The following is a 26523-nucleotide window of genomic DNA, read 5'->3' as shown; positions in this document are numbered from 1 at the left end:
CATTAATACCAAATTGGAGTATTTCTTAAGAGTTCCTAATTTTCACTGTATAGAAAAGTTCCCAAACTTCCATAAAAATGTGTAAGCTCTCAGCTGAAAGTCAACTTCTGAGTTCAACTACTCTTGAAATAGATCAATTCCTATTACCTAAATCTTCTGATATAAAAACTTAAAACAAAGATGTGCAGGCTTCAAGAAATAAAGGGTAAGAAACTGATATGAGATCAGAAAGTTAACTGAAGAACATGATCTAATACTGATGACTGCTGTACAAGTATCAATCAACATAGTTGAAAGGGCTGAGTCCAGCATCAAGGAGGGGAATTCTTTTTTTTGTTTGTTTGTTTGGGAGGGGAATTCTCGCAGTAGCTACCCTAGTACATTTGGTTCTAAAACTGACTGCATTGCATTAGATTCCCAGAGCTGCCATTTCATCCTTAAAAATAGGTAATATATTAATTAATATTTTATAATCTACTCTTAAATGACAGAAGCGACTTTACTTTCAGTAGTAACCATCCTTTTATTTTAAAAATATTAAGTTTATTACCTGCTGAATTCCCACTGCATAAGTTTTCAAAAAGAATTCAGAAAATTCAAAGTATTCTTTTGTGACATTTCCTGGGCTTCCATATCTTAAAACACAAAGAGAAAATGTTTAAATATTGAGAATTTTGTAAACAAAATATGCTCATTAAATACTTTTGATATATACATTCCATTGGGGCAGAAAACTAACGCTTTCCCTTTTATTCACAAGCCCCAAAATGAAATTAGCCCCAAAGCAGCACTTAGACTCCAGTTCATACTTAAAGTTTTAGACAGAAATATCATCTCTCCATCCTTTTTTACAGAGACTAGAAAGACCCGGAGAAGACCGTTCACCTCATTATGACCTCAAAGCCAATGATCACAGTGAAGCTTGCTTTAAAACAAGCACAGGATAACTTTTTGCCCTCTAAAAAAAAATAATCAAATACCATACAGCATCAAGGGGACCTATTCAATTTTATTATATCCAATACTGAGATACTAACCACAGATGGTAAATCTAAGAACCAGAATTACCGTTCAAAGAGACGAGCTACAATGTGTAGTGCCCACTTCTTACATTTCCACCAGACTAGTTCTGGTCTATCATCCTCATCAATCTGCAGAGTCTCCTAGGAGGACAAAACACCCAGATAAAATTCCTACAATGAAAGGGTTTGTGTGACTAACAAAGGCAGAATAAATGTTGATATAAATTAAGCAATATTAAATATGAATTCAGATTGCCATACAAACGCAAGTTCTTACTTTACAGATTGCTAGGTAGCCAAATAAGTAGAAAACAAAATACAAAACATCACATCCCTCAAGGGAACTCTCTGGGATACCAGAAAAGTTCTATATCTTGATCTGGGAGACAGTAACACAAGTGTCAGTCTGTCAAAATTCACTGAACTGTTCATTAATTTCTGTGCATTAATGTGTATAAACTAAACCTCAACATAATTTGTCCCAAGATATAGACAAAGGAAGGAATATTGAGACATCTGGAGACAAATCCAAAATTTTAAATATTTTATAATTTTATATTTTTAATATATTTTATATTTTAATGTTTAATACATAATTTTTAAATTTTAATATATTTTAAGTTAATCTGTATTTTAAGTTAATCTGATTAGTTATTTGAGTTAATCTGATAGATGAAATATAGTATCACATTTATTGCAGATAAAAATGAGACACCATCTTTCACCTATCAAACTGGCAAACTTAGAATTTAACAAAACAGTATCAGTCACTGCTTATTAAAGTATAAGCCAATACACTGTTTCTGGAAAGCTGTTTTCAAGATCTGTCAAAGTAGAAAATTACAGCCATTACTTTCTACTAACTTTTAATAGAATATAATCTATAAAAATACTGACTCACTATGCCTAACACCTGAAACTAATATAACATTGTGAATCAACTCTACTTCAATTAATTAATTTACTAATTAGCTAAAGATCTGTCAAAGCCTTAACACAGCAAGGAGGTTATCCAAACAAAATAATCATGTATGTGCATAGAAATCTAACTACATCCTTATAGTTAAACCTATAACAAGCTAAATATCTAGCAAATGAAGCATTAAGCAAAATTGTACCATACAAAAAAATTCAAAATCATACAAAATATTTTTAAGAAATTTTAAGTGGAAATTAATATCAAAACAGTACCCACTCCAGTATTCTTGCCTGGGAAATCCCATGGACAGAGAAGCCTGGTGGACTACACTCCATAGAGTCACAAGAGTCAGACATGACTGAGTACACATGCATGCACACAACTATCTATATATACCATTTTTACAAATATAATAAAATATAATTGTTCCTCCTGACAGATTTCATTAATGCTTCTTTTTATGTATACCCTTTTTAATCACTTTTTAATAAGATTTTGTCAGTATAGCCTTTTTAATCACTTCTTATATTATTTTCTGTAGGAAATAATATGTTGTATATGAATGAAGACAAAAAAAGACGAATGATTATCAAGTTTTAAAAATGGCTATCTATTTTTAGTAGGGTTAAACAGTTATTTTATTAATTTTGTTTATCTGAATATTCTATAGTGAGTATGTATCATAAATTATTTTTATTACAGTAATTTTTTTTTCCAAATAGCAGACTGGGATAATAATCAGTCTACCACAAATAACCCAAATCCAACTTTTCCCAATTCTTCTTAGAAACAGATGCCCTTTCTTACAGGAGGAACAGTCCTGTCAATAATAGTTCGGAAGATCTCCATCCATGCTGTCATGGTTTGGTTATTCACCAGTTGAAGAGGCAATGCATACTGAAAACAAAGGACAACAATATCAGACAATAATTCCTCCCCTCTAAAAAATCAGCAACTTATCTATATAGAAAGGTTGAAATACATGGAACAGTAACACTTGACCATGAAAATAGTAATTTCAGATGATTCAAACTAAAATTTAACTTAAAACAGCTTTATAAGCATATGTGTGTAAGTTAAATTTTTAAAATCTAGAAAATATACATGCCATAAATTATTTCTCTGAGCACCTTTTTTTTTTCAGCCATGCTGTGCATCATCCAGGATTTTAGTTCCCCAACTAGGGATGAAAGACATGCCCCCTGCATTGGGAGCATGGAGTGTTAACCACTGGACCTCCAATGAAGTCCCTGGTACATTTTTAAGTAAAAAATAATAAAAATAATACAGAAAGAGGTCATTTATTCAGCAAGAGACTCAAGATAAGTGATTTTTTACCATTTACTTCTTTGGGTGTCAAACTTCATCTTTCCAGCTTTATTGAGATAGAATTGATATATAACACTATGTAAGTTTAATATATTGTTAAACTACTTTTACAACAACGTTAGTAAATATTTCTATTACCTCATATAATTATCTTGTTATTTTAGAAATATAGTTCATTTAAAATATTATATTATTTTCAGGTATACAAGTGACCACTATTTTTATAAACTATATTCCATTTAAAGTTATTACAAAATAATGGCTATAGTTCACTGTACAACACATCCCTGTTACTCATTTACTCTATCAGTTCAGTTCAGTTCAGTCACTCAGTCGTGTCCGACTCTCCACGACCCCATGAATCACAGCACGCCAGGCCTCCCTGACCATCACCAACTCCCGGAGTTCACTCAAACTCATGTCCATCAAGTCGGTGATGCCATCCAGCCATCTCATTCTCTGTCATCCCCTTCTCCTCCTGCCCCCAATCCTTCCCAGCATCAGAGTCTTTTCCAGTGAGTCAACTCATCGCATGAGGTGGACAAAGTATTGCAGTTTCAGCTTTAGCATCAGTCCTTCCAATGAACACCCAGGATTGATCTCCTTTAGAATGGACTGGTTGGATCTCCTTCCAGTCCAAGGGACTCGCAAAGGTCTTCTCCAACACCACAGTGCAAAAGCATCAATTCTTCGGCAATCAGCTTTCTTCACAGTCCAAATCTCACATCCATACATGACCACTGGAAACACCATAGCGTAGACCAGACGGACCTTGGTTGGCAAAGTTATGTCTCTGCTTTTTAATATGCTGTCTAGGTTGGTCATAACTTTCCTTCCAAGGAGCAAGCGACTTTTAATTTCATGGCTGCAATCAGCATCCACAGTGATTTTGGAGCCCAAAAAAATAAAGTCTGACAATGTTTCCACTGTTTCCCCATCTATTTCCCATGAAGTGATAGGACTAGAGGCCATGATCTTTGTTTTCTGAATGTTGAGCTTCAAACCAACCTTTTCACTCTCCTCTTTCACTTTCATCAAGAGGCTTTTGAGTTCCTCTTCATTTTCTGCCATAAAGGTGGTGTCATCTGCATATCTGAGGTTACTGATATTTCTCCCAGCAATCTTGATTCCAGCTTCTGCTTCTTCCAGCCCAGCGTCCCTCATAATGTACTCTGCATATAAGTTAAATAAGCAGGGTGACAATATACAACCTTGACGTACTCCTTTTCCTATTTGGAACCAGTCTGTTGTTCCATGTACAGTTCTCACTGTTGCTTCCTGACCTGCATACAGGTTTCTCAAGAGGCAGGTCAGGTGGTCTGGGATTCCCATCTCTTTCGGAATTTTCCACAGTTAATTGTGATCCACACAGTCAAAGGCTTTGGCATAGTCAATGAAGCAGAAATAGATGTTTTTCTGGAACTCTCTTGCTTTCTCCATGATCCAGCGGATGTTGGCAATTTGATCTCTGGTGCCTCTGCCTTCAGAGAAGGCAATGGCAAGCCACTCCAGTACTATTGCTTAGAAAATCCCATGGATGGAGGAGCCTGGTAGGCTGCAGTCCGTGGGGTCGCTAAGGGTCGGACACGACTGAGCGACTTTACTTTCACTTTTCATTTTTCACTTTCACACATTGGAGAAGGAAATGGCAACCCACTCCAGTGTTCTTGCCTGGAGAATCCCAGGGACGGGGGAGCCTGGTGGGCTTCTGTCGATGGGGTCACACAGAGTCGGACACGACTGAAGTAACTTATCAGCAGCAGCAGCAGCCTCTGCCTTTTCTAAAACCTGCTTGAACATCTGGGAGTTCACAGTTCACATATTGCTGAAGCCTGGCTTGGAGAATTTTGAGCATGACTTTAATAGCGTGTGAGATGAGTGCAATTGTGCAGTAGTCTGAGCATTCTTTGGCATTGCCTTTCTTTGGGATTGGAATGAAGACTGACCTCTTCCAGTCCTGTGGCCACTGCTGAGTTTTCCAAATTTGCTGGCATATTGGGTGCAGCACTTTCACAGCATCATCTTTTAGGATTTGAAATAGGTCAATTCCAACACCACCACTAGCTTTGTTCGTAGTGATGCTTTCAAAGGCCCACTTGACTTCACATTCCAAGATGTCTGGCTCTAGGTCAGTGATCACGCCATCGTGATTATCTTGGTAGTGAAGATCTTTTTTGTAGTTTTTCTGTGTATTCTTGCCACCTCTTCTTAATATCTTCTGCTTCTGTTAGGTCCACACCATTTCTGTCCTTTATCGAGCCCATCTTTGCATGAAATGTTCCCTTGGTATCTCTAATTTTCTTGAAGAGATCTCTTGTCTTTCCTATTCTGTTGTTTTCCTCTATTTCTTTGCATTGATCGCTGAGGAAGGCTTTCTTAGCTCTCCTTGCTATTTTTTGGAACTCTGCATTCAGATGCTTACATCTTTCCTTTTCTCCTTTGCTCTTCGCTTCTCTTCTTTTCACAGCTATTTGTTAGGCCTCCTCAGACAACCATTTTGCTTTTTTGCATTTCTTTTCCATGGGGATGGTCTTGGTCCCTGTCTCCTGTACAATGTCATGAACCTCCGTCCAGAGTTCATCAGGCACTCTATCAGATGTAGTCCCTTAAATCTATTTCTCACTTCCACTGTATAATCATAAGGCATTTGATTTAGGTCATATCTGAATGGTCCCAAGGTTTTCCCTACTTTCTTCAATTTAAGTCTGAATTTGGCAATAAGGAGTTCATGATCTGAGCCACAGTCAGCTACTGGTCTTGTTTTTGCTAACTGTACAGAGCTTCTCCATCTTTGGCTGCAAAGAATACAATCAATCTAATTTCGGTGTTGACCATCTGGTGATGTCCATGTGTAGAGTCTTCTCTTGTGTTGTTGGAAGAGGGTGTTTGCTATGACCAGTGAGTTCTCCTGGCAAAACTGTATTAGCCTTTGCCCTGCTTCATTCCGTGCTCCAAGGCCAAATTTGCCTGTTACACCAGGTGTTTCTTGACTTCCTACTTTTGCATTCCATTTACTTTATACATAGTAGTTAATATCTCTTAATCCCATATGCATCTTGACCCTCCCCACTTCCCTCTCCTGTTAATCACTAGTTAATTCTCTGTATCTATGTATCTGTTTCTGTTTTGTTACATACACTTGTCTATTTTATTTTTTAGATTCCACATATAAGTGATAATAGTACTTGTCTTTCCTTGCCTGACATTTTGCTAAGTGTAAAACACTCTAGGTCCATCCACATTGCTACAAATGGCAGGATTTCATTCTTTTTATGGCTGAGTAATATTCCATTGTATGTATATGCATGTGCATAAACACAACATCATTCATTCATCTATTGATGGACACTTAAGTTGCTTCCGTAATATGGCTATTGTGAATAATACTGTTACGAACACTGAGGTATATATATTTTTTGAACTAGTGTTTTCATTTTTTCCAGATATATACCTAGCAGTAGAACCGCTGACCATATAGTAGTCCTATTTTTTGTTTCTTGAGGAAATGCCATACAGTTTTTCATTATGACTGTACCAATTTACATTCCCACTAACAGTGTATGAAGATTACCCTTTCTGCACATCCTTGTCAACATTTGTTATTTGAAGATTTTTTCATGATAGGTATTGTGACCGGGTATGAGGTAGTATCTCATTATGGCTTTGATTTACATTTCTCTGGTGATAAGCAATGCTGAGCATTTTTTCAAGTGCTTGTTGGCTATCTATATGTCTTCTTTGGATAAATGTCTATTCTTCTGCCCATTTTTTAATTGGGTTTTTGTTGTTGTTATTGAGCTATATGAGCTGTTTATATATTTTGGATATTAACCCCTTATTGCTCATATCATTTGCACATATCTTCTCCCATTTAGTAGGCTGTCTTTTTGTTTTGTCAATGGTTTCTTCTGCTGTGCAAAAGCTTTTAAGCTTAATTAGGTCCCATTTGTTATTATTTCCTTGTCTTAGGAAACAAATCCAAAAAAATATTGCTATGATTTATGTCAAAATGTGCTACCTGTTTTCTCTTCTAGGAGTTTTATGGTTTCCAGGTCTTACATTTAGGTCTTTTATCTGTTTTGACTTCATTTTTGTATATGATATGAGGAAATGTCCTCATTCATTTACATATGACTATCCAGTTTTCCCAGCACCACTTACTGAAGGGACTGTCTTTTCTCCACTGTATATTCTTGCTTCCTTTGTCATGGATTGACTATATGTACATGGGTTTACTTCTGAGTTCTCTGTTCCGTTCCATTGATCTATAAGCTTGTTTTTGTGCCAGTATGATACTGTTTTGATTACTGTGTATTTGTAGTGTAGTCTGAAATCAGGGAGCATGATATCTCCAAGTTTGTTCTTTTTTCTCAAAGTTGCTTTGGCAATTCAGGGTCTTTGGTAAATTATCTGTTCTACCTCTGTGAAAAATGTCATCAATATTTTGATAGAGATTTCAGTAAATCTATAAATTGTTTTGGGTAGTATGGACATTTTAACAATATTAATTATGCCAATCCAAGAACACAAAATATCTTTCCATTTATTTGTACTGTTTTCAAACTCCTTCATCAATGTTTATAGCTTTCAGAATATAGATCTTTTACATCCTTGGATAAGTTTACTCCAAGGCATTTTATTATTTCTGATGCAGTTGTAAATAGGGATGTTTCCTTAATTTCTCCTCCCATAATTATCTTTTTGTGATGCAAACTCATTTTAATGACTTTAATGGAAATCTTTCCTACAAGAAACACTTTTTTCAATTAATTTTGTCTACACTGTGGGATGATATCACAGTCCACTACACTATATTACAGTGTACAACTCCCCTCCCTACTACACCTTGAGCTACAGGAGATGAGGCTTAGCACCTCTGCATCCATGCATTCCAAAACCTGCTACATGCTAAGGATATAATAATAAGTAAAGCTTACATTCTAATTGAGGGGGGAAAAACATTTAAATAAAAAATTACAATATGGTGTGATAAACAGAACAGATAAAAGCATTACAATGTTGATAAGAGCACCCATGAGGACCATGTAACACAGCCTGCTAATAGAAGAGACAGCTTCTGTGGAAGAAGTGATACGCAAGCCGAGACATGGAGAAGGAGCACAAGTGGACCAGGGCAGAAGGAAGGAGGGTGCTCCAGGTTGCACGGTGCCTTAAAGGCTCAGCAGTGACAAGAGGACATGACCTGCTCATGAAGCTAAAAGAATTTCCATATGGCTGGAGTGTAAAGAACAAAGCTAAAGTTAACTATAGTATAAGATGAGGTGAGAGATGAAAGGTTTTATAGGCCATGTGAAGAAATTAACACTTTATTCTAAATGCAGTGGGCGGTCAGTTGGTTTTAAGATGGAGCAAAGAGGAGGAGCAGGCTCAGGGTTGGGGGGAAGATAATAATGAGTTCACTTCTGGACAAATGAGTTCTGAAATATGTATGAAATATTCAAGAAACCTGTACACAATAAATATTTAATAAATGCTTAGACAAAATCAATTTCATTATATCATACTTTTTATAACATAAATTTTTCTGCCTTTTCCCTTATAGACAATCACTCTTTACTCACATAAACACTGGAACTATGCTACTTAAAGCCTTCTAAATTTTTGCTTCCAGGATTCCTCACTGAAGAATATTACTATATCAGCACATAATAAATTACTGAAATGGTTTAAAATGATGAGGCTTTTTTTCCCGGATTTTTTAGGTTTTTAGCACATACACGTTAAGGGGAAAAAAAAATTAGATTTTTGCTCTCTTAGCAAACCAAGTAGAGACTTTAAGAAAACTATTTCATCATCCTCTGTCTTACTTAAGAGTTCCTGGCTATGCTTCTCCCAGTGGGAAAGGGAAGTCTGGCTCTGAATAAATGGGATATTACTATGTCTAATGGCAAGATATCTCACTGAATAAAAAATGTTTGCCCCAAAGTGATTCTCCTGAGAAAGATTTCTGAAAAGAAAAACAAAAACAAAAGCATCATACATCTTCCTACTTTATTACTTTTAAAAAAAGGAAAAAAAGGTGACGGAATATGTTTTCTTAGTATTCTAGTTTCTTCTCTTTTCTCAGAGGTGCCTCCTTTCCCCTTCCCACTCCCCCAAAAAAGGCAAAGCTGAAAAAAACACCAAAATCCTCCCTGGACTGTCTCTATTAAAAGTTTAAAAGGTGAGGCTAAAAATATAAATCCTTATTAACGTGAAATATTCTAGAACAATATAAAAGTACTTCAGTCAGACAGAAGCCAAGAACAAAATCAAACTATCCTGACTCTCTAGCTTGATGAAACTACCCTCTTGCCATGACTAAGTTAACAAGAAAGCATGAAATAAAGCTTTAATCCATTCATCATTCAAATAGTTTAAACTGACAGCAATTATTCTTTCTCTACCCAGATCTAAATATCTTACCCAAGCCTTTCGAGGATTAAATTTTAAATATTTTTATATTTAAAACATTCCATATTAATGTTCATTATAGCTTTCAAATAAGAAAAAGAAAATTTTTAAATGAAGGTAAATAAGTCACTCAATCTCATTTGTTAGCTTTAAATTGGGTCAAATGCAAACAAACTACCATCATTATGATTTCTCAATAAAAAAAGAACTCTCTTCTTTTCCTTTCTCCTCTCCTATAACTAATCTACAGGCAGAATGCTATGGACAGATTAGTCAAATCATCAGGTTTTAGGACAGTTAACTGCCTTGTTTCTTCCATACTCAAACTTCAGACACTGGGGTGAAAGACACATGGCCACGGAATCTCAGCTCTGCCACTCAGATAACGTTGGACAATTAAGTTGACCTCTCTAAGTCTGTTCTCTCATAAGGATTTTTTTTTTTAAGAAATACATGTGAGAATATATAATATGTAATTTTCAACAATAAATAATAACTGACACTTACTGAGCACTTCCGATGTGCCAGGCAGAAATACATGACATCAAATTTGTCTTCTGCTATAGAAACTTACCTGCACAAGTGCATAAAAGATTTTCAGAATCTGTTTCTGTATTAATACAGAATAATGTGAGGAATCAGGAAGGAGCTGCATGATTTGTTGCTGAATACGAGGCAGAAATATTTGCATTGCTGCTATAAGAGGTTCTCTTTCCTCTGCTTTCTTATATCTACATGAGCAAAGACAAAACAAGAGAACAATAATTTCTCCCCCCACAAAAAAGCTATACACAATGAATGAATAACAGTAATTCTAAACTATATAAAACTAAAACAATAACTTTCCAAACACTGTATTACATTTCACTTTGGATTGTTAGAATAAACCTGAGAGAAACTCTGAAAAAGTACATCCCTGTTTCAGGCAGAATACCTAAAATCTTTTTAGAAAGAGTTGGACTAATTCAAATAATCAAAAACAGCTTTGGAACGTTCCTAAATCAATTTTTCTAGTACTTAAATTAATTTTCATCATACCACAATTCTTGCCACAAAATACAGGCTGATATGCCAGCTTAAATAGATATTCCTATTATATAACAAATAATGTGGTAGAAAAAACAGTTGTCTATACCGTATATTGAGAAGTTAAAATAGTTTACAAATTTATGTGCTCTTAGATCACTTTATAGGTATAAGTCTAAAATATTCTCTAAAAATCATTTTAAAAGGAGGACTGCAGAACTTTGTATGCAGGAGCAGCAATTCGAAACTAGAAAGCAATGCTATTAAACGTAACACTAGTCCCACACTTTCCAAGCAATTCTTATAGAAACGAAACTCACTAGCAAAGAAACTTGAACATTTTCTACCTTGCATCCAAAAAGGTAAATGTTTGGTTTACTTAATAATGTGCTCACTTGAAGACAAATGTTAAGGTACCTCTCCAACAAAATTTCCAAGGAAAGCTGTTAAATAAATGGTCCTCTGAAACTAACAAATAAGTTTGAGAAGCACTGCCTGAAAGATTAACACATTAGCAGATTAAAGATTCTTTGAAAAACTGTAGTAAATTACCACATCTGTGTTTAATCCAACATTTCCCAAACTAACCTGATTCTGCACAACACCCACAGCAGACCCCTCTATGCAATGTAATTCTTTCTAAGTAACACAAGGCTGGTATCTTCAGCCAATAGAAATCAACTTACTCATATGTCTTCACCAGTTGATATAGACATAACAAACTGCCAAGCCAGCTTCCACTGCTCTGTGATTGCAAGTAATAGTCTATCTTGTCGACTACCGCTGGCCAGTGACCAGGGAAATCGTATTTAATGATGGCACGGAGACACATTGTTAACTGGACTCTATAAGGTGGGGGAAAAAAGTCCACAATCTAAGTAGTTATAAATATCAGGATTCAAAGACCTCTAGTACTGTACACAAAAGCACTTTTGATTCCTATTTATCTACATTATATAGTTTTTTATCTAGGGTGATAAGAAAAAGAATGGTCCTATTTAAAAAACACCTCCTCAGTAACTTAAACTTACTGAAAATAAACAGAATGAGTGACTGCCTAAAATGTATCAAATCTTTTAAATGGTCTTATCCTAAAGATAAGTTTTGTAAAAAAAAAAAAAAAGAAAGAAAAGAAAAATTTAATAAATTCATAAAAAATTCTCCAAAAAAAAAAAAAGACAATGAATCAACCCGAGCTCTTTATAAAATTTCCCACCTTGTCATATTTTGTATTTTTGTTATCATATCCTACAGGGAAATAAAACAAAAAAGTATTTTATTATTTCAACTGGATAAACTTAACCTAAAAATGGTCACAGTAAGTAAAACGGAAGCCTACGTAACAGTGGGAAGCATCTCCATGAGCCAAAGTCTGGAATCAGTAATCAGCAATTCCAGTCATGCAGTATTTTGCACCTATCAAAACTTCCTTAGATCCTAAACTTTATACAAAGTACCAAGTAATAGCTGCAAATTCCTGAAGGGGAATGTTAAGAGCTATTTCCAAAGAAACATAGAAAAAAAGCAACAGGCAAGACATAAAACAGAAAAAAAAGAAACAAATATCTTCAATAAAACCACAAAGCTAAGTGATAAAAGATGTGATCTCCTAACACTTAGGTCAGTAATCATTTCAACTGGATCCCAGTCACAACTGAAAAGAAAGTGGGGGAAAAAATTTCTCTCCTGCAAACTCTCATTGTGTCCTTAAATGGTCACCTGCGAATGGTCAGAAAGTGAATCAAGCTAAATTAGGATTCCACCATGCCAAGAAAAAGATATGTATTCAGTTCAACAGCCAATAACTTGAATTCACTGAAATGTAACAAACAAAATAATGCCTTTTCCTTCTGTCTCCAAATCTGTCTGCAAAAGACCCTTTGCAGTACTTTTAAATAAACTTTGAGAATATTTATTTAAGAGTGGTTACAGTTAAGCCTTCAGGACATAAAAGAAGCAAAGCCACAAAGAACTATCTCATAATAAAGATAACCTCCTATGCCACCAGCAGCTGTTCCTAAACAACCAATAGATCATATCTGTATTCAGTAAAACTGAAACTTTTCATTTTTTTAATTTCATCTTCAGGTTGACCCTCTTAATCCTTTCTCATTCCAAGCCAAGCAAAGGATGTCTATGAACAGCCATCCTTTCATATATTACTGTGTAGAAGCATTGCTTGCAAGATTCAGAGAGATTTAAAAATGTAAAGATTTTGCCAAGAAATGGACACATGATGGTACCACAGGGAAGCCAGTGCCAGACAGGCATGTGGGCAACCAACAAGAATAAAGACAAATTTCCTTCATCAGTACACCTCCTTTCTCCTCTTAATGAAACAACTATACAAAGAGGAGTTCAATGCTTGTCACACTCAGGGATAAAGTTATATCTAATCTCTTGAAGTTAATTTCATTTCCCTACCTCAGATTCATCTATTTCCCTCCTGCCTTTCCTAAAGAAACCTATACACTCTCTCATGTTGAAAAGAATTTGTTTTTCCTATTTTAAGATTGCATAATTTTTTTGACTCTATAGTTGTGCTATCCAATAAGGGCAGCCACCAGTTATATAATTAAATTAGGAATTCAGTTCCTCAGTTACACTAGCCATATTTCAAGTACTCCACTGGCTTCTATGCCACATGACTAAGGATCAGACAGTATGGATACAGATTTCCATCACCATAGAAAGTCTACTGAACTCTACAGCAGCTAATCTAAATTTAAAAAAACAGAGATACTTCCAGTTTATACTTTTTCCATCCTATCTTCTTCAAAGGAACAGATGCTCAGCTCACAAAAATGAATAAAAAGATAGGTAGAGTATTACAAAAGTGGTAAATTAAAACCCCCAGAAGTCAATTTCCCTGTATCAGGGAAAAGAAAAGCAAATAGTGAAAAGTCAAGGGCTCTAACTGAGAACATAGGTTATTTACATACAGGGATCTACACAACAGTTTTAGTTACATGTTTGCCTTAACTCTTTTTGTGGCTACTTATAGTAACTAAATCCTTTCCAAAATATTTTGAGGCAAGGACTTTCTGGAGGTTCAGTGGTTAAGATTTCCTCCTTTCCCACTGCAGGGGGCATGGGTTTGATCCCTGGTTGGGGAACTAAGATCCCACATGCCACATGATGCAGCCAAAAAAAAAGAAACTATATATATATATATATATAAGCAAAGAATTACAAATGCAAAAACAAATAATTAAAACTGTATTCTTTGAGTGACCATCTTCATTACCTTATATCGCTTTTAAAAAACAAACGAGGCTGATGATTAAATCTAATCTCCCCCATCCACATAGTCTGTGCTTCCCACAAAGCACACAGATATAGTATAAAGTACCTCACTAAATCTGGAGACCGAATTATTCCTTCCACAATATTATCACGTATTTGCTGGCGATCGTTTTCATGAATGTTGAATGGAAATACTGCTTCTCCTGGCGGAGGTTCTCGGTCCGGCCAGTACTGTGTCACCATGTTCTTCAAGTAAATGGCAGCTAAATTAGAGGAAAAAAAAAAAGCTAATGTAGCAGTATTGAAAAGATGGCTTTCATTTAGCCTTGCAGAGCATGAAAGGCTAAACCCTTCAATGCTAAATATGACACCCAGCAAAAATGGAAACTCTTACAAATAGCCAAATGGAGAAGGGAAAATGAATAAGAATTTAAAGTTTCTCTTTAGCTAGTAAAGTAAACCTAAGCAGAAAACATCTCATTAAATAAAGCTCCAGAGTTTACATGACAGAAAAATGACCTAGGAACTCAAGTATGAACCTATATACTAAATACAAAATGGTCTAAATGCAACTCTACTAAAAAATTTTCTGATCATGAAAGTCATACTGTTCATAATGCCCAATACTGAACTGACAACAGGTGAAATTCTACAGCCCTTCACATAGATTGCTTTTTCTCTTTCTTTCACTGGGTATTATCATCCCACACTACCATTTTGAAATCTGTATGCTTTTTATAGTATTGGTAATTATTATCTAACCCTTCAGAAACATTTGCCACTTGCAAATAGAGAAAAGAACATTAGCTTTCAAATATTTTTGGAAAATCTCAGGAAATCTCTCATCTGTTTATTTCTATCAAAGTACAATCATCAATGATTTGGTTCCTTTTTTTTAAATTATTTTCAACATTTACCAGGGAGAAGGCAATGGCAACCCACTCCAGTACTCTTGCCTGGAAAATCCCATGGATGGAGGAGCCTGGTAGGCTGTGGTTCACGGGGTAGCTAAGAGTCGGAGACAACTGAGAGTCTTCACTTGCACTTTTCACTTTCATGCATTGAAAGAAGGAAATGGCAACCCACTCCAGCGTTCTTGCCTGGAGAATCCCAGGGAGGGGGAAGCCTGTGGGCTGCCGTCTATGGGGTCGCAGAATCGGACAAGACTGAAGCGAGTTAGCAGCAGCAGCAGTAACATTTAACAAAAGACTTCTGAAAGAAGCTAATATACTGCTACAGAGTTCTGACAGGGAATGCAAAGCTTTCTCACCAACCCAGCTGAGCACTGGGAATACATGTTTTTATAATGTCATATTCTTGCTGCTGCTAAGTCACTTCAGTCGTGTCCGACTCTATGCGACCCCATAGATGGAAGCCCACCAGGCTCCCCCGTCCCTGGGATTCTCCAGGCAAGAACACTGGAGTGGGTTGCCATTTCCTTCTCCAATGTGTGAAAGTGAAAAGTGGAAGTGAACTCGCTCAGTAGCGACCCCACGGACTGCAGCCTACCAGGCTCCTCCATCCATGGGATTTTCTAGGCAAGAGTACTGGAGTGGCTTGCCAGTGCCTATACATAAAATATAAAAATAAAGAGAGATGACTTGCAAAGCATTATAACTGTCTTCCCTTAAGTTTCTCCTCTCCCTCTTCCCCACTCCTCCCTTCATCTCAATTTTAACATAAGCTAAACTGGCTCATAAAAGCATTACACCACAAAGACTAAACCAAAACATGTTCTACATTTGCTGTAATACAACAGAAATCCAATGAAATTATGAACCTGATATCCTATAAGCTCCTCTTTCATTAGTTTTGATTCAACAAAGGTCTGAAAAAGACAATTTCACCCAAGACTTTCATTTTTTAGGATAAAAACAAAAATTATTTGAGACAGTGAAAGAGAGAGGGAAAGGGAGAAAGCGGGGGCCGGGGGAGGGAGGCAGGAGAGAGAGAGAAATGTGCCTATGTGTGACAGTTTGGGTTTTTGTCTTATTAAGTCAGACCACACAGACTCTGGACTAAGTACCATCGTTTACCCCAGTATACTTATTTTATTATGTAACCGTCATCGGCAATAAAAATACACAAACTGTTGGAAAAAATGAATAAATGATCTTAGAATATGGTCCAACCTGTCAGCAGTTCAGACTAATTTCATGAGATTAATCTTTGCAAAAAGAAAAATCACAATGCCATTTTAATCCCTACAGAACTAGTCTTGAAAATAAAAAGCAACTTTCAGACAGCAAAGATACAGACATGGTAAAATCATGGACCTATTCATAATTTATTCATTAAATGCTATTAATTTTATAACTAAAAATACTTTTATTCTGGGACACCATAAGAGATGACCTATATAAAAGACACTGACCAACTGTATAAGTTGCAAGAAACATGCAGTTAGTTAAAATAAAACTCAACTTAATGTAATAATTTGAAAATAGAATATTAATTATGCTTATAATCATGGATTACTAAAGATAATGAAGGGAAAATACCAAAAATAACTGAAACTCTACCAATAATCTAAAAATATCCCTTTAATCATTTAATTCAAATGTCTTTCTAACCATATGCCAGAGCTAAGTAAATACAAATATCTTAATTCATTCATAAAGAAATTAAGTATTAAAATTTGTTTTTCTGCAAAATCTACTTATAACTTCAAGCATCTTAAGTTTGAAATTAACTTTAAAACATTTACGCATTTCTCCCCTTTTGAAACACAATGAATCATCATGTATGCTCTATGTTCTGGACCCAGAGCCACCACCATACAGATCAACTGGGTTCTATAACATCAGAGTGGAAAGGATGCAGTGAAACTTAGGGAAGCGGAATGCTATGCTTTTTGAGTTGATGTTTCTAAGTTTTTCTATTTTTCATAGTAATTTGGTAGCCCTTCTCCCCTTCTCTCTCTTGTTATTACTTTAATCTGGTAAAGGCTAAGAAATAAGGTGATGAAGTGTGTAAATTATATCTAAAACACGATTAAATAGATTCTGAGTAAGAGCCATAGAGTTTCCTACAAATAAGACCCATGAGTTTTAACAGAAGAGCATCCTGAAGTGCTTCTGAACTAATCAAGCAACTTCCTGTTAATTTCTAGGTTCTATATTCTGAAACACTGAGGTTAACACCTTGATAATGCTACTAAGCTTACCAATCAAAAGGAAAACAGTGGAGCAAACATCCAAATTTATCTTGTTTAGCTTGCAAATATCAAAATATTACATTTATTTCATATTTCTTACAAGTAAAGTACTAAAGTACACTCACTAACAAGCTTTCTTGATAATAGCAAGAATATTCAGTTCAGTTCAGTTCAGTCGCTCAATCGTGTCCGACTCTGCGCGACCCCATGAATCACAGCACGCCAGGCCTCCCTATCCATCACCAACTCCCGGAGTTCACTCAAACTCATGTCCATCGAGTTGGTGATGCCATCCAGCCATCTCATTCTCTGTCGTCCCCGTCTCCTCCCATCCCCAATCCCTCCCAACATCAGAGTCTTTTCCAGTGAGTCAACTCATCGCATGAGGTGGACAAAGTATTGGAGTTTCAGCTTTAGCATCAGTCCTTCCAATGAACACCCAGGATCGATCTCCCTTAGAATGGACTGGTTGGATCTCCTTGCAGTCCAAGGGTCTCTCAAGAGTCTTCTCCAGCACCACAGTTCAAAAGCATCAATTCTTCGGCGATCAGCTTTCTTCACAGTCCAACTCTCACATCCATACATGACCACGGGAAAAACCACAGCCTTGACTAGACGGACCTTGGTTGGCAAAGTAATGTCTCTGCTTTTCAATATGCTCTCTAGGTTGGTCATAACTTTCCTTCCAAGGAGTAAGCGTCTTTTAATTTCCTGGCTGCAATCAGCATCTGCAGTGATTTTGGAGCCGAAAAAAATAAAGTCTGACACTGTTTCCACTGTTTCCCCATCTATTTCCCATGAAGTGATGGGACCAGATGCCATTAATTGCCCACAAGCAAAAAAATCAAGAACTGAATATTTCACAGAACCATGTCTTTCCACTTAATATTATAGCATAACTTTTACAAAGAGGCTGATTTTTTTAAAATCAAAGATCACACATTCTGTTTTAAATCTCATGCTAAAATGATAAATTGTCTGAGGGTCACCATGATTCTTGGGGTATCGTTGTATTCTAATACTAGGCTGAATAGAAGAGAAAATTTATAAATGGCACTTAAATTTAGGATAATTATAATGTAGACTTCTACTCAGTATATACACAGACTGTATAATAAAAGTAAAGTAAAAAGTTGTCCTAATAAATTAGGACATGATCAACAACCAAGAGAAATTCTGTCCTGTGGCTAACAGATTTAAAATCTACATAAATTATAAATAAAAAGTGCTTTTAAATGCTAATTACATCTTATATCAAAACTTAATTACCTAAGTTATTAAGATTCAAAATTGTACAGAACTGGTAAGGATATGGGAAACCCAGCATTCTAATGTATCGTGGATAGAGAAAGTAAGCAAATGCAACTTGGTGATAAGATTCAAAATTGTAAATGTTAATATTGTTAATATCATTAACGTAGCATTTCCATTTGTTTCATCCTATGAAAATAGTCCCACTAGTATCCAGAGATATGTGTTCAAGGATGTTCATTTTAGCATTGCCTCTAACAAAAACAATAAAAAGGGGCAATAAGGGACATGCCCACCAGTATCAGATTGCTTAAATACACTATGGAAGTTCTAATGCAAAGAAATACAGAAGGAGAGGATGGGACAAACTGAGAGAATAGCACTGAAATATATACATTACCATGTATAAAGCAGATAGCTAGTGGGAAGTTGCTGTATAACACCGGAAGCTCAGCCCAGTGCTCTGTAGAAGGGGGCACCGTAGAAGGGTGGGATGGGAACGGGGTGGGAGGGAGGCTCAAGAGACTATACGTACACTTACAGTTGACTCATGTCATTGTACAGCAGAAACCAACACAACATTATAAAGCAATTATCCTCCAAACAAAAACAAATTTTTTAAAAAAAAAAAAGAATATATAGAGGAATGGGAGTATGGAAATCTCAGAAATATACTTTCTCTTTAAAAAAAAAGAAATACTAAATAATTGTTACAAAGAATGAAGTATATAGGTATGTGCACTGACATGGAATGATCTCCCAAGGGTATATGGTTAAATGGAAAAAAAAAAGGAAATTACAAAATAGCATGTGTAGTACAAACGGATTTTTATTACTTTTTAAAATCAGCATATCTTACTCAGCAATTAAAAAGAATACATTTGAATCAGTTCTAATGAGGTGGATGAAACTGGAGCCTGTTATACAGAGTGAAGTAAGCCAGAAAGAAAAACACCAATACAGTATACTAACGCATATATATGGAATTTAGAAAGATGATAACAATAACCCTGTATATGAGACAGCAAAAGAGACACAGATGTATAGAACAGTCTTTTGGACTCTGTGGGAGAGGGTGAGGGTGGGATGATTTGGGAGAATGGCATTGGAACATATACATTATCATATGTGAAACGAATCGCCAGTCCAAGTTCGATGCATGATACAGGATGCTCGGGGCTGGTGTACTGAGATGAACCAGAGGGATGGGATGGGGAGGGAGGTAGGAGGGGGGTTCAAGATGGAGAACATATGTACACCCGGGGCAGATTCATGTCAGTGTATGGCAAAACCAATACAATAATGTAATTAGCCTTCAATTAAAATAAATAAATTTAAAAAAAAGAGTTCACATAAAAAAATAAATAAAAATAAAATCATCATGTCTACAGAAAAAGAATTAGAGAACCATGCACCAAAGTTGATAGTAGCTATCTCTCAGGGTAGGTTCAAGAGCAATCTAATAATATAAATTCTGTTTTTTTAAAATAGTTGTATGTCATATAAATAAGACTTATTAATTTAATAAACTGCTTTAGGATCCTTAAAAATACTATTTCTATTGCAAAGCTTTATAGCAAATTCACAATGGCCCTATAAACACTTAGGTTATTAAAGTAAGTTCCATTTAGCAAAATGTGGTTTCAAAACAGCCCTATTTTATAAAACAAACATTAAACTAAGAATTGTGATTTCAAAAACCTTACACTGAAGTCTCATAAACCTTATTAAAGTAAAAATAATTCCACCATGAACGTTTTTCCATAGTTTTTTCATAAGATAATTTAACCACAAAGGGATCGTTTAGGAAATCATACATATTTTTCCAAAATTTAATGATTCTCTACTTTATTCTGTTATGTTCAAGTAAGACTAAATATTTTTATCAGCATGTAGAGTATAATTCCATTTCTATAAAATGGTTCATTTATCCTTCTATCTGAACACATGCACAAAGTAATGGTCACCTAATGTTAATGATGAGTCATTTCTGAGTAATGGATATAGGGTAATTTTTTTTACTTTTTTCTGTGTATTTTTCTATATTGCCAAATTTATTTATGAGTATATATCACATAATTTTTTAAAAGTCTCTTCAATCATATACTTATAAATTAGCTATTGTCATTTTATCCCCTTCACTTGAAATTATTTTCTTTCCAGGACTCTTCATGCTCCATTTTTAACTTTCTGGTTTCTAATGACCAGTTCATTTAAAAAAGGAAGGAGAAGAATAAAAAAACATCAAGGAACTACCCTAAGATCCACAGACCCAAAAGTAAGATTCACGTTTATACCAAAAGTTCTGCTTCCCATCATGCGATTAGGAACACCTGTGCAAACCTTCCCCCTCCATGATCTGACACATGAAATAGAGCCAAATTCATATACACAAATTCATGGTGTTAATCTATGGGTCTAAAGGCAAAGCCACCAGGAATCATTAAAAATTAGGGAGATAAAGCTATTAAAACTGAATAAGCTAAGAAGAAAAATGCCAAAGTTATAGAGAAAAGGAACTGTATTAATGGCTAGAAGGGAGAAGAGGACAGAAAAAGCTATGGAAGATTTAAAAGCTCCGTATGAACCTCTAAATTTCCAGGGAAAAAGAGAGTCAGTTTTCAAGCCATGAGAAATAAATCATGCATGTTTCCTATGTTTTCAAAGAAAGCAGATATTTAGAAACGAAATAAAACTCTAGTTCTAGTTTTACCCATAAATAATCTTATAAAGGACTAATAAAACCAACTCACCTGCCTGGCGCACTGGGAATTCCACATGCTCAGACACTATAATCCGAAGTAGACTGGGGGCAAAATTGATAATCTTGTAAGACTGAAATTACAAAGAAATATTTTATTAAAAATAGGGCAATACAAGTGAATAACTGTCAGCACCTGTTCCTGAATACATTCCTGTCCAAACAAAAGAAAAACTTTTAAAGGAAAAGAAACTCTCCAAAACACAATGAAGATTACTAAAATACAAAAAAATTTACTTAGAATAAATCAATGAATAAAAGAGTAAGAACACTTTTATGTCTTTTTAGACATATATTGTCAAAATATTCTCCAGAAAGGGTGTAGTAATTCTTGCTTCCCACAGTAGATTTTATGTGTGCCCATCTATCTGATATAGAGATTAGCATTATCATTCCTTCAAAACTTTTCATCCTTATTCATATTTTAAATTACACTTATTCTAGCTTGAATTTTTTTCCTGTTGGTTGGCTATTTGTTTTCTTCCACAAATTCTTTATTCCCCTCACTCTTCTGTAAAAGGAATATTTGTTTTATTTTTAATAAATTCTAGGAGCTATTTTATAAATTTCAAGTTTCAAATTTTTATTTGACTCATATATTGTGCTCAGTTGCTAAGTCATGTCTGACTCTTTGCAACCCCATGGACTGTAGTCCGCCAGGCTCCTCTGTCAATGCAGTTTTCCAGGCGAGTGACTTATACAAGTGTTTCTTTCCAGCTTATTTGTGCTTCAATTTTGTTAGTACTTTTGATGAAAAGAAAACATGGGCTCCAGAAAATGAGAGATCCAACAGAGAAAATGAACAATGGCTGTGCATAAGCCAGTCCAGATTGCAACAGTGTATGTACCTCAAGAGACAGGGTTGAGAGCTCTGTCACCAGCTGCGCTCTGATGCCAGAGCATCTTTTAAACTTAGCAGTGCCCAAGTGAGCCTGCACTGATGAAGTGTCTACTGCCTGGGCCATTTCTCCCCACAGACATGTTTTACTCTGACCTACTCCTCAGTTTGGCCATGGTGACTATAGATGCAAAAAAGAGAGAAAGCAAGCAGCATATTCCTTCTGATCATATTCCCTCCATATGTCTAGTACCTGGACCACATTACAGGCCTGCCACATTCCCAGAGCTTACCCTTGGCCTTGCCTGCTGACAGTCCCAGAAAAGACTCATAAATTCTCAGTGAGACTAAGCCAGACAACATCACAAGGAGTCTGTTCTGCTTACCTCCTCCCTAGAACCTGGATTTATGGTGGCATCCCTTTCAGTGCATCACTAGGTTTATGCACACCACTCCTTTTTTAAAATTTATCACCTTTCCTATTATTTATAATAAAATTCATTGAGATAAACATTCAATAAAAAAACTGGAGAAAATTGGTATCTTTAAAATATTGATTCTTTTCATATTCATTGGAAGGACTGAAGCTAAAGCTCCAATACTTTGGCCACCTGATGGGAAGAGCCTCAAGAGACTCATTGGAAAAGACTGAAGGTAAAAGGAGAAGAGGGTGGCAGAGAATGAGATGGTCAAATGGCATCACTGACTCAATGGACATGAATTTGAGCAACTCTGGGAGACAGTGAAGGACAGGGAAGCCTGGCATGCTGCAGTCCTTTGGGGTCACAAAGAGTCAGACACAACTTAGTGGTTTCAATTACAGATAAAGAATTTACTTCATATACAAAAATTTAAGATTCTGTAGTTTATAGAGGATGAAAGGAACAACAATTATAAGATAATTCAAAATATACTCTGTTGTTCAGCCACTAAAATAAATGAGCTGAACCCTAATCACTTGTGGTAGGTTCAGTTCAGTCGTGTCCGACTCTTTGCGACCCCATGAATCACAGCAGGCCAGGCCTCCCTGTCCATCACCAACTCCCGGAGTTCACTCAAACTCATGTCCATCAAGTCGGTGATGCCATCCAGCCATCTCACTCTCTGTCATCCCTGTCTCCTCCCACCCCCAATCCCTCCCAGCATCAGAGTCTTTTCCAGTGAGTCAACTCTTCGCATGAGGTGGCCAAAGTATTGGAGTTTCATACCCACTGGTTTATCCAACAAGGAAGGATATTACAGTGGTGGTATAGGATAAAGTATACAAAATGTGGCATTAAAACCATATTTATTAAAAGGTTATGCGACATTACACTTTGGTCTTCTACTTACAATTCAAAAGAATACTTGGAGCATATTACAATCCAAAGCATTATATTATACTAAATATAAATGCTAAATGAGCGACACAGCAATAAGCTACTTTTAGAAGTTGCAGAGGTAGTTGTGGTCTGTAATGAGGTGGATATGGGGCAGGGCAGAGTTAGGCTGGTATGGATTTGGACTGAAATATCACAAACAAAGGGGCTTCCCAGGTGGCGCTAGTGGTGAAGAACCGACCTGCCAATGCACTAAGAGACACTGTTTTGATCCCTGGGAAGATCCCCTGGAGGAGGCCTTGGCAACCCACTCCAGTATTCTTGCCTGGAGAATCCCATGGACAGAGGAGCCTGGTGGGTTACAATCCATAGGGTGGCAAAGAGTCAGAAAGGACTGAGCAACTAAGCATGCACACACCACAAAGAAAAGGGTATGGGGTCCTAAATATCTCTTGCAGTTCTGTAGGTTTTCCACCTTCCCTTTCCACTTCTATAGAGTCAGCTGCACTTAACATACTGATGACTCAGAAACAACACAAGCATAGGCTAACAGAGGCAGAGCAGTACAACAAGAGAGAAAAGATATGATCCCTGTCCACACTATCAAAATAACATCTGGCCACATTGGGAAGAGAAGGGGGTCATAAACAGGCCAACTCCCCTGTTCATACTAGCAGAATGCAAGTTCAGCTCTTGCTTTGTTCCTCCTAACCAACGCCTGGATTACTACTCTTCCAACTAAGCAACACGTAGTACTTTTACTCTGCAAAGCCTGGGACAGGTACTGACCTTAACTGTCCCCTATTTTGAGAGAGAGTCCTTTTCTCTTTGAAGCACCAATACCCTCCCTATAGGCGTCAGTTGAACTCAACCTTCTCTCCAGAGTCGGTTATTTTCACTCTCTCATCCTGGATTCACACTTAACTCCACCAAGATGTCCCATTAAAACAATCTCTTTCAAAGATTCACAAGAGATATCTGCACTTCAAAGTCAAGTTCATCCCGGGAAAACCTACGACACACTTACTTAGGACAGTCATTCTCACACTTAGGAATCACAGAATTACCTAGCTAGTTAATTAAAAAACAAATGGGCCCCATCCCCAGAAGTTCTAATTCCTTAAGTCTAGAGTGAAGCCCCATAATTTGCATATCCAACAAGTTCCCAAATGATGTTGACGTTGCTCATTCTGGGCAGCACTTTGAGAACCACTAATTCAGGTATATTCCTTTACATTTTAAGGATTACCGCAACCTCAAACCTGTCACTCTATCCTGGGGATAGACCTTAATTCGTACTTTGTAGTTATAAGTTTACGATTCATTCTTACAGGTGAGGAGGAAAATACAATGTAGAGTTTGGGATCATTAAATTTGGCAGTGTCGGTGATATTGCTGGAACAAGGTCAAAGCTAGTTACCAAGAATAAAGGAAAGGGGATAAAAGAAAGTCTCACACATTTTACCGTTTTTTAAAAAACCTCTACAAACTCTTACTATTCGGCGTGGCTTTCGCAAAGCACCACCACTAAATACTGCCTATTCTTCTCCAAAGCACTCTTCCGCCAGCATTTCCCCAGCGCTAACAAACTCTGCCACTCAGCGTCTAAACTGGTCCTGCCAACCCCACAGAAGCAGGTGAACGGACAGGGTTTCCCACAGCAACACCTAAAAATGTCTGGGTCTGCAGGAAAAAAGAACTCAGATTTGAATTTTAAGTGAATTTTCCCACCAACTCGGCGTACTTAAGGAAAAGAAATCACATCCCGAAAACACTAGCAGAGCTTGCTAAAGCTTCTTTCTGCGGACCAGGCGAGCTGAGCAAACTGCACCGGGAAGAAAAACGACAGGGAAAGATGCAAAGGTGGCCAACAGGTGCGTGAGCCGTTGAGAAAAGACCCAGGGAGTGCTGCACCACCGGACCCGCGGGCGGCGGCGGGGGCGGGACCGGCCGAGAGACGCGCTGAGGTCCGGGGCCCGGGGTCCCGGGTCGGGGCCCGGGCGGGGGTGGAGAGCAGGGGCGCCGGAGAGGGAGAGCCCGGCGAGGCGGCGGGCGCCCAATCCTCACCTGGTTGAGTTCATTCTCGGCCGCAATCCGCAGCTTCGGGTCGATGGTGCCCTTCAGCGCCTGGATGATCCGGTTGAGGTCCATCTCCCCAGGCGGGGGCTGCGCGGCCCCCGGACCAGTAGGCCAGACTGCCGCTTTAGTTTTTGTCTTGACCCCCTCAGCCTCCTCCTCCGCGACCCCTGGAACTACCTCACTCCTCACCCCCCGCCACCGTCGCCACCTGCAGCCACTTGCTGCGCCACTCTGACTCCGCGCCCCTTGTCCTCCCTTTCTACCCCCCACAACTCGCTCTCCATTCACCCTTTTACGACAGCCGGTGGGAGGCGGGAGAAGGAAGAAGAGGAAACGGCGCCTCCTTTACGGCGGCCTCTTCCCCCGGGCATGCCGCTATGGCCGCCCCCTCTAGCGGCCACCATGCTGCTGTACGGAAACTGCTCTCGGCTTCTTCCCAGCAGGGAAACCGAGCTCACTAGCTCCAGCAGGCGGTTGTCGTGCTGCTCTGCGGAAAAGAACTTCCTGCCCTTTCCCTTCGGGGGAACCGAGCTCGCAAGCAACTGTCTGTTTACAGTTGCTTCCAAATTAAGCACATATGGGTGGAATGGCACTTTTTATTAGTCTGGAAATTCTTTGGGTATTACATCTGAGATCATCTGCGTGCGTGCTAAGTCGCTTCAGTCGTGTCCAACTCTGTGCGACCCTATGGACTGTACCCACAAGGCTCCTCTGTCCATTGGGATTCTCCAGGCAAGAATACTGGCGTGGGTTGCCACGCCCTCCTCCAAAGGAATCTTCCCTAGCCAGGGATTGAACCCTCATCTCCTATGTCTCATACATTGAAAGGCAGGCTCTTTACCACTAGCGCAAGGCTGTCTCTGTGGGAGCCATTATTCGTTCATTCACTCACTCACTCATATCCTGAATGTTTTTTAAACATGTATTTTTCAGCCAGAGTACCAAGATACTTAGGTATCACACTGTAACAAAATTAATTCAATGAAGGTTACTATGAAGGAACTTACAGTGTGATAGAAGAGACAAACATAAACAAAAAAATATAAAGTAACTGTTCCAGATCAGAGAAACTATATGCCTAAAGTTTGTGAAAAATTTCCAAATCTTCTCAGAAAAGTAGTGAAAGGCAAGAAACGTCATGCTGTCTCCACCCACTGTGGCC

The 26523-nt window shown here is 37.4% G+C and overlaps 1 protein-coding gene across 3 annotated transcripts in view; it reads right to left on the bottom strand.

Moving 5' to 3' along the window:
• IPO8 (importin 8) overlaps window positions 1–25643 on the bottom strand; it is a 79646-nt gene extending 54003 nt beyond the window's left edge. Inside the window, exons 1-8 of one of the 3 annotated variants that reach the window (XM_055394442.2) lie at window positions 25350–25643; window positions 21118–21199; window positions 14063–14219; window positions 11397–11555; window positions 10259–10415; window positions 2749–2838; window positions 1069–1163; window positions 551–635 (exon numbers count right to left, since the gene is read on the bottom strand). In XM_055394442.2, coding sequence (XP_055250417.2) covers window positions 551–635; window positions 1069–1163; window positions 2749–2838; window positions 10259–10415; window positions 11397–11555; window positions 14063–14219; window positions 21118–21199; window positions 25350–25433 — 909 coding nt within the window. In that variant the 5' untranslated portion in view covers window positions 25434–25643. The remainder of the gene's footprint in view (window positions 1–550; window positions 636–1068; window positions 1164–2748; window positions 2839–10258; window positions 10416–11396; window positions 11556–14062; window positions 14220–21117; window positions 21200–25349) is intronic. The other 2 variants (XM_055394441.2, XM_055394443.2) reach the window with 2 other exon arrangements.
• Window positions 25644–26523: the final 880 nt, after the last annotated feature.

Source organism: Moschus berezovskii, chromosome 6 (genome assembly GCF_049115385.1).
Source record: "Moschus berezovskii isolate FMDL1 chromosome 6, NW_MosBer_1.0, whole genome shotgun sequence".
NCBI lineage: Eukaryota > Metazoa > Chordata > Mammalia > Artiodactyla > Moschidae > Moschus > Moschus berezovskii.
This window is presented reverse-complemented; position numbering and strand designations above follow the sequence as displayed.